This window comes from Panulirus ornatus, chromosome 3 (assembly GCF_036320965.1).
Source record: "Panulirus ornatus isolate Po-2019 chromosome 3, ASM3632096v1, whole genome shotgun sequence".
Classification (NCBI taxonomy): domain Eukaryota; kingdom Metazoa; phylum Arthropoda; class Malacostraca; order Decapoda; family Palinuridae; genus Panulirus; species Panulirus ornatus.
The window spans coordinates 70,586,833-70,604,685 of NC_092226.1; the positions used below are offsets into that span (position 1 = coordinate 70,586,833).

At 43.1% G+C, this 17,853-nt stretch overlaps 1 protein-coding gene across 1 annotated transcript; it reads left to right on the forward strand.

Moving 5' to 3' along the window:
* The first annotated feature begins 477 nt into the window (after window positions 1-477).
* On the forward strand, window positions 478-16,837 carry LOC139763204 (uncharacterized). Its single transcript, XM_071688969.1, has 6 exons — window positions 478-652; window positions 4,022-4,117; window positions 8,034-8,088; window positions 10,210-10,295; window positions 15,841-16,062; window positions 16,628-16,837. Exons 2-6 carry the CDS (start codon window positions 4,025-4,027, stop codon window positions 16,760-16,762), a joined length of 591 nt encoding a protein of 196 aa, XP_071545070.1. The 5' UTR covers window positions 478-652; window positions 4,022-4,024; the 3' UTR covers window positions 16,763-16,837.
* Window positions 16,838-17,853: the final 1,016 nt, after the last annotated feature.

Below are 17,853 nucleotides of genomic sequence, written 5' to 3' on the forward strand. Positions count from 1 at the left end.
AGAGAGAGAGAGAGAGAGAGAGAGAGAGAGAGAGAGAGAGAGAGAGAGAGAGAGAGAGAGAGAGAGAGAGAGAGAGAGAGAGAGAGAGAGAGAGAGAGAGAGAGAGAGAGAGAGAGAGAGAGAGAGATTTTCACCTCCGCTGACACCGGCACCAGGCTGTGCTCAGCTCTGCCTCGAACAGTTCAATGGTTAGCAATCTCCTTCTCCCCCCACCCACCCTCACTCACTCCCCCTTTCTCCCCCAGTCCCTAGTGTCGGGGAGGTACGACGAAGTCTTGCAACCCTCTCTCTCTCTCTCTCTCTCTCTCTCTCTCTCTCTCTCTCTCTCTCTGCCTTTACCCCTCCCCCACCCACTCTCCATCCTCCCTTCTACACCCCCACCCTCCCCCAGCTATCCACATTTCCTTCAGCGCTCTTATCGTGATGTTATCAGAGGGGCACACCAGGCACCGTTATCAATTCTCCCCCATCACCATCGAGTGAATCCTCTTCAGCCAGTCACACCAGCAGCCACGGAGAGAGAGCCAGAGGATTGTAGGACACAGGGACAAACACACCCCCCCTAACACTCTCTTTCTCCCTCTTCCTCACGTAGCTCTCTGAGCACAGGACTCTGCAAGAACCTCGAGGGACACCCACCAACTCCTTAAAGGTAAACAAAACCAAAAAAAAAACAAGCGAGATCCTTTTGACCGGATTTAATCTCACTCGTTCGGGAATCCGCTATCGCAAATGTCGAAGGATTCTTGTATACGTTTTTGAGACCAGTTTTATACAGATGTTGAGGTGAGGCCTTCCCGTTGATTACACCTTTTGGAACTATCGGTTCTAAGTCGTTCTCGTATTAAGGTCAACGTGCATAAGGAAATATCTGCAATTAAGTGGAATCTCTGACTTCAATTTCTTCGTAATTTGTTCTACTTCCATGGCAAAACTTCTTTCTTGTCTTCGTAAAGTATGATTTCGACTGTGACGTTCCCCTGGCACACTCTAGACATTCGCTGTCGACATATCAATCTAGACACTAGTTCTAGATATATTAATCTAGACATTTACTGTAACCACATCACTCAAACCACCAATTCCCGACTTATCAGTCTATAACAACTGAGGTTCTGCCTTACTTCCAATCGACTCATTTCTAGTTTACTTTGAATAACATAGGCTTCAGGGAAAGAAAATATCCACAGCTTTTTAGGGAAAAAAATCTACGGCCTTTTAGGGAAAAGAAATGTCCACAGCTTCTTAGGGAAAAAAATCTACGGCTTTTTAGGGAAAAGAAATGCCCATAGCTTTTTAGGGACAGGAAATGGCCACAGCTTTTTAGGGAAAGGAAATGTCCACGGCTTTTGAGGGAAAGGAAATGTCCACGGCTTTTGAGGGAAAGGAAATGTCCACGGCTTTTGAGGGAAAGGAAATGTCCACAGCCTTTTAGGGAAAGGAAATGTCCACAGCTTTTTAGGGAAAGGAAATGTCCACAGCTTTTTAGGGAAAGGAAATGTCCACGGCTTTTGAGGGAAAGGAAATGTCCATAGCTTTTTAGGGAAAGGAAATGTCCACAGCTTTTTAGGGAAAGGAAATGTCCACAGCTTTTTTTCCGACAAAAAAGAATGTTCGGGTCTGAAGAGGCAATTTGTAATTGTACGTTTCAGAGTTAAGATCTTAGGTGGAAAAAAAAAAAAAGAGGATATAAACATATTCGACTTAAGGGAAGAAACGTGATTACTTTTTTTCGTCTTTTTCACAATGATGCATAGTTCAAGTCAGGATGTGTGTGTGTGTGTGTGTGTGTGAGTGTGTGTGTGTGTGTGTGTGTGTGTGTGTGTGTGCAAGAAAGTACTTCGTCTCCTGAGCGAAAACTAGACAGATGGAATATCTGTTTTCTGTTTATTCTTGTAAGGCATAGAAATCTCTGTGGCAAGAGAGCTGGCTCTGTCCTTCTGTAGGATGTAGGCTTTGAGGGAGTAGCGCACATTTTCATCATCATATCATTATCATTATCATTATTGTCATTCTTATTCTCATTTTTTGATCTCCATGATGACATATTGAATAGCCTAACAGCTTTGTTTCCGTGTTGGAGAACTCATGAGAACTATCGTCGGGCCTTGTCCTAAGGACCTGGTTCAGTTCGCGAATCTGGAGAGTTTGGTGGAGCAGTCTGGACGCGCCTTACGTTGAGTTCAGAGCTCTCTCTCTCTCTCTCTCTCTCTCTCTCTCTCTCTCTCTCTCTCTCTCTCTCTCTCTCTCTCTCTTCTTTAGCACCCTTCAAACTTTGCTTTCTCTTCTCGTCGTCATCGCACGCACGACCGGGACAAGCTCCTCCCAGAAAAATCGTTGGAGGACTCAGCCTCCCAAGAACCCGTCCCTTCAAACCAACACTCGGGAAGTATCCTCCAACACAATTTCCCTCCCAAAAGTAGTCTTCGTCTCCTACAACTCGTCCCTCCAGGAAACATTCAGCTCCCAAAACCCATCCCTTCAGCTAAACACCTTCAGGAACCTCTTCAACGAATTCACCCCCCCCCCTCCACCCCCTCTTCAAGAGTTTTCCCCCTCCTACAAATCCGTCATCAGTGGTTAGTCATGAGAAACAGTCATAGCGTTTTATCTTCAGCCACACGGAGCCAGGGGCCAAGATAGCCAATATCAACGTCTTAGAAAATATGATATAAAGAAAAGTTAAGGGAACATTTTCATCTGTTGATAAGAGGGATGATGACACGCAGGTGTGCCTGTGCAACGGTCCAAGACTTTATCATACCAGTTCATACATTCGCAAACGTGTTCTCTTGAGCAAAAAACACTGACATATATCACGTTCTCTCTCCTAGAACATAAATTCAGTCGTTGGGTCTCGCTCCTCTCTCTCTCTCTCTCTCTCTCTCTCTCTCTCTCTCTCTCTCTCTCTCTCTCTCTCTTCCAATTTTAGATAGAAAGTGGAAATCACACGTGTTGGACTGACAATGATCTGTGGCTATTACACAAATGAAGATTTCTTTTTCGCCTTCAACTCAGAAGGTGGATAAATGCTTCCACGCTCATCCCACACGTTCCTGACTAGTTTCCAATTTTAGGGCCCAAAATTCCATCGTGTCTTAACATACACCTGGCTATCACTAAGGGTTGGAGTACTTCAGAGGTTTCATGGAAACGTACCAGGTACCTGGAAGTACCAGATAAGTAGACATGGCGACTCTCTGGCTCACACACACAGGAGCCTGACTGTACCAGGTATTGTTCATGGTCTGGACCATGGCATCATCCACCCTCCAACCCACATTCCATGCTGTCTGAACCACCTGCTCAACATTCTGGATTTGTCTTCTGTTTTTTCTTTCCCACGTCTAGCCCTCTGGGTCGACGCTTGACAATGTATACCGCCTCCCTCTCTTCTAAGATTGCTTCATCTCATGACGCTCTTGTGAACGTATCTCTCTGTTCTCCTCGAACCTCCAGTACCTCCTCTCCTCCTCCTTCTGCCATAGCTCCTTAGAAACGTGGTGTACTGGCAAGTGTGAGCAGAGGTGAGTGGAGGAACATGGAAACTCGTTTCTTTAACTTCCTCTCCTCTTCCTCCTTCTAGCATAGCTCCTTGGAAACGTGGTGTACTGGCGAGTGTGAGCAGAGGTGAGTGGAGGATCGTGGAGACTCGTTCCTTTGACATTCCTTGTGTCGAATTGTACAGCCTCCCCACTGGTCTTGCTTGTGTCTCTTGCAGATCCATCCATGGGTAATATTCTCTCTCCCCTATCCCCATGCATGGGTCGTATATTCTCTCCCCTATCCCCATGCATGGGTCGTATATTCTCTCTCGCCTATCCCCATGCATGGGTCGTATATTCTCTTCCCTAGCCCCATGCATAACTAATATTCCTTCTCCCCTAACCCCATAGTTAAAAAAAAAAAAAGAGGTTAAAAACCAAGCAATAGAGTACGAGAGAAAAAGATATTATCTTTATCCATCTATCTGAGTATCTATCGACATGTATCTATATCTAATGATATCTCTGTGTTTCAGAAAATGCAGTCACAAGAAGTTATGGTGGTGATGAACCAATGTTGTACAGCCTCCACCCTCAAGGTCTCGATCGTGGTCTTCGGCTTTCTGGGCATGGTACGTGACGCTCCAAAAAAAACCCCTTCATTCGTCAAAAACCCCCTTCATTCGTTTAAAAAAACCCGCTTCATTCGTCAAAAACCCCCTTCATTCGTTTAAAAAAAAACCCTTCATTCGTCAAAAACCCCCTTCATTCGTTTAAAAAAACCCGCTTCATTTGTCTAAAAACCCGCTTCATTCGTCTTCGTTCTTTCTTCTTTTATGTCTTTTTTTTTTTTGTCTTCGCCTTTCGCCTGTCTTGCGATGGGGGGGGGGGGGGGTCGCTTATTGTCTTCCTTTGTTGTGAGGGTTATCGTTCACTGTCTTCTGTTGTGAGAGGCTTCGTCCACTGTCTTCCTCTGTTGTGAGAGGCTTCGTCCACTGTCTTCCTCTGTTGTGAGAGGCTTCGTCCACTGTCTTCCTCTGTTGTGAGAGGCTTCGTCCACTGTCTTCCTCTGTTGTGAGAGGCTTCGTCCACTGTCTTCCTCTGTTGTGAGAGGCTTCGTCCACTGTCTTCCTCTGTTGTGAGAGGCTTCGTCCACTGTCTTCCTCTGTTGTGAGAGGCTTCGTCCACTGTCTTCCTCTGTTGTGAAGGCTTCGTCCACTGTCTTCCTCTGTTGTGAAGGCTTCGTCCACTGTCTTCCTCTGTTGTGAGAGGCTTCGTCCACTGTCTTCCTCTGTTGTGAGAGGCTTCGTCCACTGTCTTCCTCTGTTGTGAGAGGCTTCGTCCACTGTCTTCCCCTGTTGTGAAGGCTTCGTCCACTGTCTTCCTCTGTTGTGAAGGCTTCGTCCACTGTCTTCCTCTGTTGTGAGAGGCTTCGTCCACTGTCTTCCTCTGTTGTGAGAGGCTTCGTCCACTGTCTTCCTCTGTTGTGAGAGGCTTCGTCCACTGTCTTCCTCTGTTATGAAGGCTTCGTCCACTATCTTCCTCTGTTGTGAGAGGCTTCGTCCACTGTCTTCCTCTGTTGTGAGAGGCTTCGTCCACTGTTTTCCTCTGTTGTGTCTCCCCTGATGATGTGATTATTACACGAAAGTGCACTTGGGAACTTTTCGTGTTTCATTTTCCCTGTGGGCTCATAGGAATATATATATATATATATATATATATATATATATATATATATATATATATATATATATATACTGCACATGACAGCTGGAGTGGAGGCGAACGACTGCGGGCGGCCCGGTTTTCATGTGTTCGTGTTCTCCACCTGCTTCAACATACTACCGTATCAAATGTTTATCTTGTTATTGAAAGGCTGGACCCACGATAAGCAGACAGATAACCCCGCTGCTTCTCCACGCGCAATCGCTAACAGAGCGGATGCGACCCCTAAAATGATACAGATTTGAAGTGACATGGTCATTCCTGAATGAATGTCTATAGCCTCTAACCATATCGGCATGTCCGAATATCTTGTGATGTCTATTGCCCGAATCTCTTATGTTAGCTGAGACGGCACGGCCATCCCATTGACGCTATATATATATATATATATTTTTTTTTTTTTTTTTTTTTTATACATATATATATATATATCCTAGCCTGACCCAGGTACCCATTTTATCGACCAACTCCCTAGGGTTGGATGAACAGCTAGGTTGACTGTGGACCGACTGCCGTAACCAGGATTCGAAAACCTATGCGTTCGACCCACCTGGGCGGCCCCTGAGTGCGTTACGGTCAGGAACGCTAACCGTTACACAACACAGGAGGTCTATAAAAAATTTCTGACCATAATTCACCGGCGAATCTCCTGTGTCTCTGTGCTTTTCTTGCCTGCCCTGCGCACAAAGCTACTTCAAATGTGCCTCAAAAATAAATAAATAATCATGAAGCCCAGTTCTCTAGTGAGAACTTCTAGCGTTAGAGTTTTAAGTTAAGAATGTATCGCAAGCCATGGGCGATTTCGCTCAGTGCTAGGCTTCTCGACACTCGTTTTCTATCACTGCAGTCGATGAGTAAATATTCTTATATTCTTTTCTTTCTGTTTTTCTATTATCCTTCAGTGTCCTACTGTAGTAGGGTGCAGTGGTTGCTCCTCCTCACCTCCTCTCCGTTGATCTATCTGGGCGTGACTGAAATTAATGGTTTTCATTATCATCTGGACGTGGCCACACACACATAAGCGCACTGATAAACTACAACAAAAGACTGATTGTTCGTCGATGGCCATTGCTACCTGACGCTTCTCTAGTGCCATCTGGTGGCGGTCCTCCACAACGGACTGGGTGGTGGTGGAGGGGAAGGGTGAACAGTGGATGTTTATTTTCTTTCTTTTTTCATTTTTTTTTTTTCTTTCGAGTTGCACAAAGTCCACTTCTCTGGGAAAGCGATGCATTCGTCTCCAAAGTGGCGGCTGACCCAAAATTCCTCTTTTTCGTGGAAAAAAAGAAAAATGTTTTCAAGAATAGGAAGGATACATATCCAAGAATACATGAATGACATTAATCCTTAAAATCGTGGGTGGGTGCGGGGAGGCTCCTCTTTATCTGCCTCTCGACTCTGTGCAGCTGTGCCCACTCGAATATGATTTCACGGCTGTACAATACAGGGCACGGACGGTTCTCGAGACGGAATCATGCTCATTCGAGCGTCCCAGATGAGATTCTTCTTTTTCTTCTTCTTCTTCTTCTTCTTCTTCTTCTTCTTCTTCTTCTTCTTCTTCTTCTCTTCTTCTTCCTTCTCCTCCATCACAGTGCCTCCGTTTGGGCTTCTGCCTCATTCCTCCCCCCCTCAACTCATGCCAAGCTCTGGACCACTCCATACCTCTCTCGCGTGGGGCCCACACGCACCCCCATGTCTCCAGAACCTGTGAAAGATTCCGTCAAGAGATCAACTTTCATTACTTCATGCTCGACCATCTATTTCCCTCCTCCGTCCAGAAATCTATCGTCTTTTCTCCCCGCTTCCATATCTATTGGAAAGATGCTATTTTTCCCCCATCCTTCAGAAGTAGCTTAGTCAAAACACACAGTACAAGGAGACGCCTCCCAATTTTTTGAGGCTCGAATCTCCTTTTCCCCTTCCGCTCCTCCTGTTTCTGTCTCTTCACTGTCCTTCCCCCGTCCACCAAGGAGCAGGCGAAGTCCGTACTTAAACAGGATTCCGTTCATCATAGCCCCCCGCCCCCCTTCGCCAGACGAAAAACAAAAAACGTACGACTGTAAGCGTGGCACAGGTCGGTCCAGTGTGGCTCACTAAACGCACAGTTCAGATATCTCATTATCTCTCTCTCTCTCTCTCTCTCTCTCTCTCTCTCTCTCTCTCTCTCTCTCTCTCTCTCTCTCTCCCGATATCGTTACTCTTTCCACTCAATTTCACAGGAGACCTTTGTCTCTCAAAAAAATCTCACACTCCCCCTTCCACACTCAGTGTTTCTCCCTCTTTAAGGCCAAAAGACTCTCAGACACAGACTAATACACATCTCTCTCATCTACTTTGCCGTAAAATTGGTCTCCACTCACTCTTATAAGTCAGAGAAAGACCTGTTTTGGTCCATTCGGAAACATAATCCTTGACTGAAGGGGAGAGAAGGAGGAGGAGGAAGGGAAACTAGGGTGCACCAACTGCACTCACATCTCACCAAAGAGAGGGTGAGTTGCGAGTGCTAACGTCTCATAAAACTCAGATATAAACAGATCAGAATGTCCCCCGTGGATTCTCATATTCGTGTCGACGCGGCCCTACGCGACACCGTCAGGGCACACTGGACATGGGAGGGGGTTGGGGAAGGAATTTGACCCAACAGCCAGATTAAACTATTCCTCGTCTTTGTCGAGTAAGAATAACTTGATCTAAACCTTTTTGTAATGAATAATACAATTTTTTTCCTTAAAAAAAAAGAATATATAATACAAACGCTGGTAACTATAAAATAAAGTTGTTGCCAGATATCCTTAATAATTTCTTTTTTTCTTTCCTTCACAGTTAATGTGGGGTTCATCCATTGGCTTTGTCATCGGTTATGACGACGTATGCTTCGGTAAGTAAAGGCCACAAAGAAGGCTTCGTCTGGCGGCTCACTTATCCAACTGCCAACTGAGACAATTGACAGGTTCGCCACAATGTATATTCCTTTTCCTCCTCTCTTTATACTGGTTGGTCGTTTCTTGCGTGTGACGAGGTAGCGCCAGGAGCACCAAAACCAGAGGTTCCTGTCCACAGCCAAAACCCCCACACACCAGCCTGTGGTCTCCCTTAACCACTTGACATGCCCTTGTTCAGTTCCATTGGTAGCACGTCCCTGCATACCACATCCCCTCGGTTTGCTCTATCCCATGCACGCCTCTCACCCTCCTGCACGTCCAGGCCCCGTTGACTCAAAGCCTCTTTTTATTCACTTCACCTTTCATTTTCTCTTTGTCCTCCTTTCTTCCGTTCTTCCACACGTCTAAACAATTTGAAACATACACGTTTTCCAGCTTTCTCGATCATACTTAATTTGCTACCTCGCCTTTCTCTCTTGCGCTGTCATTTCTCGCATGACCAATTCTCCTCACACCGTCTATCGTCCTTAACCAATTTCATTCCTAAAACATCCGCTCTCTTCTCCTCACCTGTGTTTTTTGTTATTGCATTTTTGGGCTTACAAATGTCACCCGTACGGCAGACCTCACTCCCACCCGGTCCCTCTCCATACCAACTCACACGGAAACCGACATACGAACTTTTATCGATTCAAAACTACCCTAAGGCCCCCTTCTCTGATTGGGAACCTGGTATTGTGCCTGGTCACCTTATACTTCTTTTTTCCCCCGGGGCTGCTGCTGCTGTAAGGGCTGCGCTGCATTCAGTCGCAGGGACAATATATATATATATATATATATATATATATATATACCGAATTTCGCCTGCACTGAAAAGCTAACTCTCACGAGACAGTTGTCCATGCCGGTAGAAGGAAGCAATACGGGGTCGTCTGTGAATGTCTCCATCTCCCAAACTTCTCACTTCAACTGATCTCACTGATTCACGTACTTTCCTCGTCCATGAATCTTTACGGAGATGACCACTCCTTTTCACCACACTTGGCTTCCTCTTCTCGCTTTACGTCTCCTCTCTTGAATCGCCGATCCACTCAAACCCCGCGCTCTCTCTTCTTTATCTGTGCTAACCTGACTCTGCCACAGCGAAATGATACATTTTAAGAACTATTGTGCTCAAGGGGTACTGCAGTTCGAGCTCTTCCACCACTTGTTCAGTAGACCTAACATAAGAAGCTGTTGGTCTGTCTTCATCTTGGCAAAATGGACAGCGTCCTTTCTCCACTGCTAACTATAAATGCTCCGTGTATTGAGACATGTCTGTTAGATTCGGCGGAAGGTCTTGTTGCCAGGTGTAGCAACATGAGCCAGACGTACGATACACGGGATGAAACCCAACAAACAACATATTTGGGTTTTTGGGCTTATCTCTGGTTTGGCTGTCAACGTCAGGTAATGACCACCAATTGGAGAATCTCGAGGGTAATTCTAGGACCAAACACAATGAATATATTGATCACAGGAGACATACACCGTTGTAAAGGGTTACATATATATATATATATATATATATATATATATATATATATATATATATATATATATATATATATATATATATATATATATACTTAAATATACAGGAGCTAAGAGGATATGACAGACATGAATGTCATTATATTTTGAATTACCACAAAATGATCCTAATTTTGATGTCATATGTATACTATATATATATATATATATATATATATATATATATATATATATATATATATATATATATATATATATATATATTACTGGAACTGGTATGATTAAGACCTCCTGTGGTGTAACAGTTATTGTTCCTAACCGTGACGCACCCAAGGGCCGCCCAGAATCGAGCGCATAGGTTCGAGTCCTGGTTGCGGCAGTCGGTCCACATTCAACCCAGCTGTTCATCCACCCTTAGAGCTTTGGTCGATAGAGTAGGTACCTGTCTCAAGCTACGGTTATATGTATACTGTATAGCGTTAATGAGATGGCCATCATTAGCGTCCTCCGCTGTCCGTGCCGTCTCAGCTAACGTACCAAAGATTTGGTAAAGATCAAATTAATCTTGTCCTTTTCCTTCACAGGGCTATTGGTGATCGCACTCTCTCTCCTCATTCCCATCAACGTGGGTTACATTTACGTGACAAGCCGCATCATGTTTCTCATCTCGGTAAGTTGAGTTGCTTGTGTTCTTTTTTTTTCTCCTCATTTATAATGACCGCATAGCCACGGGTCCCTCCCGTGGCTCCTGCAGCACTCGCACAGCCGGCTGCTTGTTCCAGCAACTGGGTAAACGTAGATTACTTTAGAGCGAGATGTTCTTTGGCGGGACTGTACTCTCAGTGATGCAGCCTCGCCAAAGTGTCTTTTCACTCGCGGTGTAACCTTAAGCACGAGGAGTTCGGTAACATCTACTGCATATATATATATATATATATATATATATATATATATATATATATATATATACATATATATACATATATATATATATATATATATATATATATATATATTTTTTTTTTTTTTTTTTTTTTTTTCATACTATTCGCCATTTCCCGCGATAGCGAGGTAGCGTTAAGAACAGAGGACTGGGCCTTTGAGGGAATATCCTCACCTGGCCCCCTTCTCTGTTCCTTCTTTTGGAAAAAAAAAAAATATATATATATATATATATATATATATATATATATATATATATGTGGCATGAGAAGAGTGGGAAGTGGGTTGATTAGAAAGGGTAGTGAGTGGTGGGATGAAGAAGTAAGAGTATCAGTGAAAGAGAAGAGAGAGGCATTTGGACGATTTTTGCAGGGAAAAAATGCAATTGAGTGGGAGATGTATAAAAGAAAGAGACAGGAGGTCAAGAGAAAGGTGCAAGAGGTGAAAAAAAAGGGCAAATGAGAGTTGGGGTGAGAGAGTATCATTAAATTTTAGGGAGAATAAAAAGATGTTCTGGAAGGAGGTAAATAAAGTGCGTAAGACAAGGGAGCAAATGGGAACTTCAGTGAAGGGCGCAAATGGGGAGGTGATAACAAGTAGTGGTGATGTGAGAAGGAGATGGAGTGAGTATTTTGAAGGTTAGTTGAATGTGTTTGATGATAGAGTGGCAGATATAGGGTGTTTTGGTCGAGGTGGTGTGCAAAGTGAGAGGGTTAGGGAAAATGATTTGGTAAACAGAGAAGAGGCAGTGAAAGCTTTGCGGAAGATGAAAGCCGGCAAGGCAGCAGGTTTGGATGGTATTGCAGTGGAATTTATTAAAAAAGGGGGTGACTGTATTGTTGACTGGTTGGTAAGGTTATTTAATGTATGTATGACTCATGGTGAGGTGCCTGAGGATTGGCGGAATGCGTGCATAGTGCCATTGTACAAAGGCAAAGGGGATAAGAGTGAGTGCTCAAATTACAGAGGTATAAGTTTGTTGAGTATTCCTGGTAAATTATATGGGAGGGTATTGATTGAGAGGGTGAAGGCATGTACAGAGCATCAGATTGGGGAAGAGCAGTGTGGTTTCAGAAGTGGTAGAGGATGTGTGGATCAGGTGTTTGCTTTGAAGAATGTATGTGAGAAATACTTAGAAAAGCAAATGGATTTGTATGTAGCATTTATGGATCTGGAGAAGGCATATGATAGAGTTGATAGAGATGCTCTGTGGAAGGTATTAAGAATATATGGTGTGGGAGGAAAGTTGTTAGAAGCAGTGAAAAGTTTTTATCGAGGATGTAAGGCATGTGTACGTGTAGGAAGAGAGGAAAGTGATTGGTTTTCAGTGAATGTAGGTTTGCGGCAGGGGTGTGTGATGTCTCCATGGTTGTTTAATTTGTTTATGGATGGGGTTGTTAGGGAGGTAAATGCAAGAGTCCTGGAAAGAGGGGCAAGTATGAAGTCTGTTGGGGATGAGAGAGCTTGGGAAGTGAGTCAGTTGTTGTTCGCTGATGATACAGCGCTGGTGGCTGATTCATGTGAGAAACTGCAGAAGCTGGTGACTGAGTTTGGTAAAGTGTGTGGAAGAAGAAAGTTAAGAGTAAATGTGAATAAGAGCAAGGTTATTAGGTACAGTAGGGTTGAGGGTCAAGTCAATTGGGAGGTGAGTTTGAATGGAGAAAAACTGGAGGAAGTGAAGTGTTTTAGATATCTGGGAGTGGGTCTGGCAGCGGATGGAACCATGGAAGCGGAAGTGGATCATAGGGTGGGGGAGGGGGCGAAAATTCTGGGGGCCTTGAAGAATGTGTGGAAGTCGAGAACATTATCTCGGAAAGCAAAAATGGGTATGTTTGAAGGAATAGTGGTTCCAACAATGTTGTATGGTTGCGAGGCGTGGGCTATGGATAGAGTTGTGCGCAGGAGGATGGATGTGCTGGAAATGAGATGTTTGAGGACAATGTGTGGTGTGAGGTGGTTTGATCGAGTGAGTAACGTAAGGGTAAGAGAGATGTGTGGAAATAAAAAGAGCGTGGTTGAGAGAGCAGAAGAGGGTGTTTTGAAGTGGTTTGGGCACATGGAGAGGATGAGTGAGGAAAGATTGACCAAGAGGATATATGTGTCGGAGGTGGAGGGAGCAAGGAGAAGAGGGAGACCAAATTGGAGGTGGAAAGATGGAGTGAAAAAGATTTTGTGTGATCGGGGCCTGAACATGCAGGAGGGTGAAAGGAGGGCAAGGAATAGAGTGAATTGGAGCGATGTGGTATACCGGGGTTGACGTGCTGTCAGTGGATTGAATCAAGGCATGTGAAGCGTCTGGGGTAAACCATGGAAAGCTGTGTAGTTATGTATATTTTGCGTGTGTGGATGTATGTATATACATGTGTATGGGGGGGGGCCATTTCTTTCGTCTGTTTCCTTGCGCTACCTCGCAAACGCGGGAGACAGCGACAAAGTATAAAAAAAAAAAAATATATATATATATATATATATATATATATATATATATATATATATATATATATATTATTCCTGGGGATAGGGGAGAAAGAATACTTCCCACGTATTCCCTGCGTGTCGTAGTATGTACGTATGCATGTATTTATTTATGTATGGATATGTTCATATTTCCCCTCGGGCTGTAAGGAAATATATCATGAAGGTTTTTATAATTCATGGTCTAGTAATGTAAGGACATGATGTAAGACAATGAAAGACGGAATTGGGGACAAACACCAGATTACCAGAAAGTAACCTGAAGAAATAGATTAGAAAAACAACAACAAATATTCAAAAGCCCTTAAAATGAAAAGAAATATCTAAGATTCCCTTGAAATGATGCAAAATTCAAGAGAAAACGCACATTCAACATTCAAAAATAAGAATTGAACTTAGAGATTTGACAAGAAGTGAATAAGTATGAAATGAGGACATGGTTCTAAGGCATTTCCGAGAATCTGAAGTTAAGACAAGAGCCTGACTCAGAGATAAGAGCTTAATAATGATAAGACAACGAACTCCCTAACGTAGTCAGGTCTGAAACAAAGCGGGCATAGCGTAGGCTATATTGAGGCTAGGCTACAATTGCCTGACAGGCCTTATTTCTACAATTGAACCAAGAGAGACCGATGGCTACAATTTCATATCCCACGCACGCATGAGAACATGAATTATCATTCAGATCATCATACGTAAAACTATCCACTGAACGTGATATACATATATAGATAGATAAGCATATAGAAAGATGGATGTATGATAAACAGATCGGTATATCGTCGTATAACCCCAAGGAGCCTTTCTCGAGGGTATTCTACAACTTCAAAGCTGCACCACAGTCAGTTGTAGGGAAAGGATTGGAGGGAGACCTTTTGGGGTGAGATTTTCTTCGACGAGTTTATATGAATAGAGACAGATAGATACAGATGTGGGGAAGAGAGAAACGGCGATAGATAGGAAGATTAAGGAGAGAGAGAGAGAGAGAGAGAGAGAGAGAGAGAGAGAGAGAGAGAGAGAGAGAGAGAGAGAGAGAGAGCAATCTATCATCTGTTAATTCCCCTAGTCGCAAGTCATCTAAATGGTTAGCAAAACATCTTAGCCATGTTCAAGGGGAGGGAAAAAAAAAACCCTCTTCATCGCATATTATCAATAGCTTGGATTTTGTTGACAAAGTTAGAAACATAAATTTGCCCGATCATAGACTCATTAGCTTTGATGTGAATTCCCTTTCCACGAAAATCCCCATTCATGAGAACATAACATATCTAAGGAGGATATTGCCCGATCTCAGCCCATGAAAACTTTCATTGATTTAGTTGAGCTCTGTGTTTTCCAAGATGAAGGTAATTGTTATCGACAGAAATTTGGTCTTGCCATGGGAAACCCTCTTAGCCCAAGTCTTAGTTATTCATTTATGGAATATCTTGAGACTGAAATTCTAACTTCAATCAATAATATCTGAAAGTCTGGTTTAGATACGTGGATGATGTGTGGTCCTTGTGACCATCCTCCCAAAACTGTGATGTTTTCTTTAATATAATCAAATAACATCCACCTCACAATCAAATTCAAGATGGAAAGGGAAAAAGAAGGCAAACTGCCCTTTCTAGATGTGTTGATAAATAGAGAAACTAATCATATGTCCTTTAAAATCTACCGGAAGCCTACCAACTCTGAGAGCTATATTAATTACTTCTCAGTACACGATTCTTTTATAAAAATGTCTGTAGTTATATTTATGTTTTTAAGAGCACTGCGGATATGTGGTCCCATACGCAGTTATATTATCTTAATTGGGTTGTGAACAAAGCCTAATGGAAAGCTAAGAAGACATTCTAAGCTTCTTGTAACAAAAATGTGACAAATAAGGATGAGTCTAAATGTTTAGTGTTGCCCTATTCTCCCAACATAGCTAATCTAAGACATGTTCTAAAAAAAACAGTGTTTGCAATGTTGCTTTCGAGTACAATAACACCGTCAGTAAGATCTTGATAAACAGTAGGCCAAATCATGCAACAATTAGGAGTGTTTACGCTGTCAAATGCAAGGGCAATGGCCAGACAGAAATTTAAGGCATTGGCCAGAAGGTAAAACTGTAACAGAGAGGTGTTATTGGCACCGTCATTCAGTGCGCAGGGATGACCACAAAAAATGCGATCTCTAAACACTGTCATGAAAATGATCACCCCATAGATGTTGAAAATCCCGTTATTTTATACCCCTCTGCTGATTATGCCACACGCAACGTTATCAAATCTATCTAAATTACTAATATAAGAACTTTGATTTGTCCCCAGGCAATTTCAAAACCCACCTAGCATTAACCAAATCATTATGAGAGAACTGACAAAAGACGAAAACATAAAAAGACGTTGTTCAAGACACATCCAGCTATCCAGGTCAAACTCACTCTTTTACAACGGTCATGGCCAGACAGACAGTGCTTGGTCTGTAAGGACTGGTTTTGGACGGCGGGATTTAAATAACTTGGGTTAAGTACTGGCACCTGATGAAATTTTTTTTTGTCTTCACGAAACATTTCGTGCCACATGTATAAAAAAAAAAATGACATTTTGAATACAATTGTACGAACTCCTGCGGAAGTGCGATTTCACCATCATACTACATCATCACGGACAAGTGTATTAATCATATCTACCTATCTATCTATCTATATGTATATATATATATATATATATATATATATATATATATATATATATATATATATGTGTGTGTGTGTGTGTGTGTGTGTGTGTGTGTATTACGTAGCATTTCCCTCTTTTTTTCTTCAGCATATCAGCTTTCCATCGGAGACTTCACTTCTGGACTTGAATAAGAACACGGCGCGTCTGCTGGCGTTCATGGTCGCAGGCTTCTCGCTGTGGGTCACGAGCACGGTGTGGTTCGCCGTGCGCTTGGACTATTATGACTGCTACATGATTTTCTTCCTGTGCAACTTCGGCTTCGTCCCCGCTGCCGTCGTCGTGGGCATGGCCGGGGGATTAGGCGATATGGTAAGTCTTCCTGGCAGAGGAGGGAGTGGGGGCGCGGCGGAGAACAACGGTCTTGCCCTTTAAAAGTGTTTCGCGCCACCTCCGTGCTCGTGCGCGTGCGCCAAGCCTCCTGTGTGCCCTAGTCCTCTGAACCATTTCTTTGTTATGGATATGTTTTATTTATTTTTTTGCCCCCCCCCTCTCCCTTTTTGACGACACTTTTTTTTTCTTCTCTCTTTTGACGTCCCAGTTTCTTGATTTTGGCACGTATCATGTATTGTCCCATTAGAGAACCTTTGATAATTCAGGAAGACGCAAACTGATGGACACACACACACACACACACACACACACACACACACACACACACACACACACACAAAGTTGCGGAAAGGGCCTTCACTTGCCACTTGTGGACTGTAGTGTAAGTACACTTACAAACCGCATTCCCTCCTGTGTATGGTAGAACAGCACCCGCTACACACCCTCTTCCACACTGCTTCAGACGGTTCTCCAAGACTGCTAACAAGTAGCGTTATCTTCACATGTGATAATTCACCATCTTCTCTTTCCCCTAACATTGCAGTGTTCGCGCAAGCTCTTCGGCGGGAGAGTCGTGCCCTCCTCCGTTGGCCAGGCGCCTTCCCATCGCTACGCACCACCTCCACCACGCAGGCCTTCGTCAGTATCTCACATGCCCTCGTTCAACAGAGTGTTTTGAGGTCCTCTCTCTCTCTCTCTCTCTCTCTCTCTCTCTCTCTCTCTCTCTCTCTCTCTCTCTCTCTCTCTCTCTTCTCTAACGCCACGGGAGCCACTGTTGCTGACCACACCGCCACATGGAGATGTGTTGAAGTTGGTACAATCCATATGGTTGTTTATATCTGACTTGTAGTTTTAGCATTCATTCGATCCCTACGGATGGTTTCACCTTTAAGTCATCCTCTATGTCAAAAAAAAAAAAAAAAGATATTGATGTGATTCTACATTTAGAGATTATGCAAATTCATCGACGACAAATCTTTACCGATTTGTATCGTTGTTTTAGCGAACTTAAGAGAAAATCTAAAGAAAATTTTGGAGGTGGGAAAAAAACAAAAACAGAGCAAGAAGGAATCTTAATTAGTTTTAATGTATGTCTAACCCAGAGGAGGTTTTATCACCACGAAAACATAGGACTTTTATTTTTTTTTCTCTCTCTCTTCCTTATAAACTTAACATGTATTTCAGTACGTGCGCATCTGTGTTTTCCTTTTACATAAAGACACTGTATGGTGCTAAGTGATACGAGATGATGATAACATTAATAATGGCAGTCTATCAGTTATCAGGACAACATAGATAAGATGCATGAATGTAAAATTAAGTCTTCAGCTAAATCAAAAGACCTTTCTCATATATATATATATATATATATATATATATATATATATATATATATATATATATATATGAAAGAAAAATTAAGAGAAATGTGTGAAAAGTCAATGTGAACTTTCAAGGTGTTTGTATACCCGACTCTTGAGGGTTGAAAGATTGTAGGAACAGGAAGAGGCAGGAGAAAGGAAGAGAATTCTACGTTTTCGCTGTGAGGGGAATTGGGGTACCACAACGGTTAAGCCTCGAGTGGTTGGTCTCCATGGAAAAACTATAGGAAGCAGCAGTCAGTCGCCTGCCGTGATTCGGGTCACGGCGGCTGAGTAAACATCTCACGCGAATGGTGGTCGAAATCAGACCCGCTGAATAGATGGGGGAAGGACCATCTCGGCCGACGGAAAGGGATTATAGTGGAGAGAGGTGATAACAAGTGAGTCA

What these genes read in the sequence shown, in the direction of transcription:
- LOC139763204 (XM_071688969.1), top strand. Translation starts at nt 4,025, where the DNA reads ATGCAGTCACAAGAAGTTATGGTGGTGATGAACCAATGTTGTACAGCC. An exon ending in TTATGACGACGTATGCTTCG is followed by an intron (nt 8,089 to 10,209) that starts GTAAGTAAAGGC and finishes TTTCCTTCACAG; the next exon opens with GGCTATTGGTGATCGCACTC. An exon ending in GCATCATGTTTCTCATCTCG is followed by an intron (nt 10,296 to 15,840) that starts GTAAGTTGAGTT and finishes TTTTTTCTTCAG; the next exon opens with CATATCAGCTTTCCATCGGA.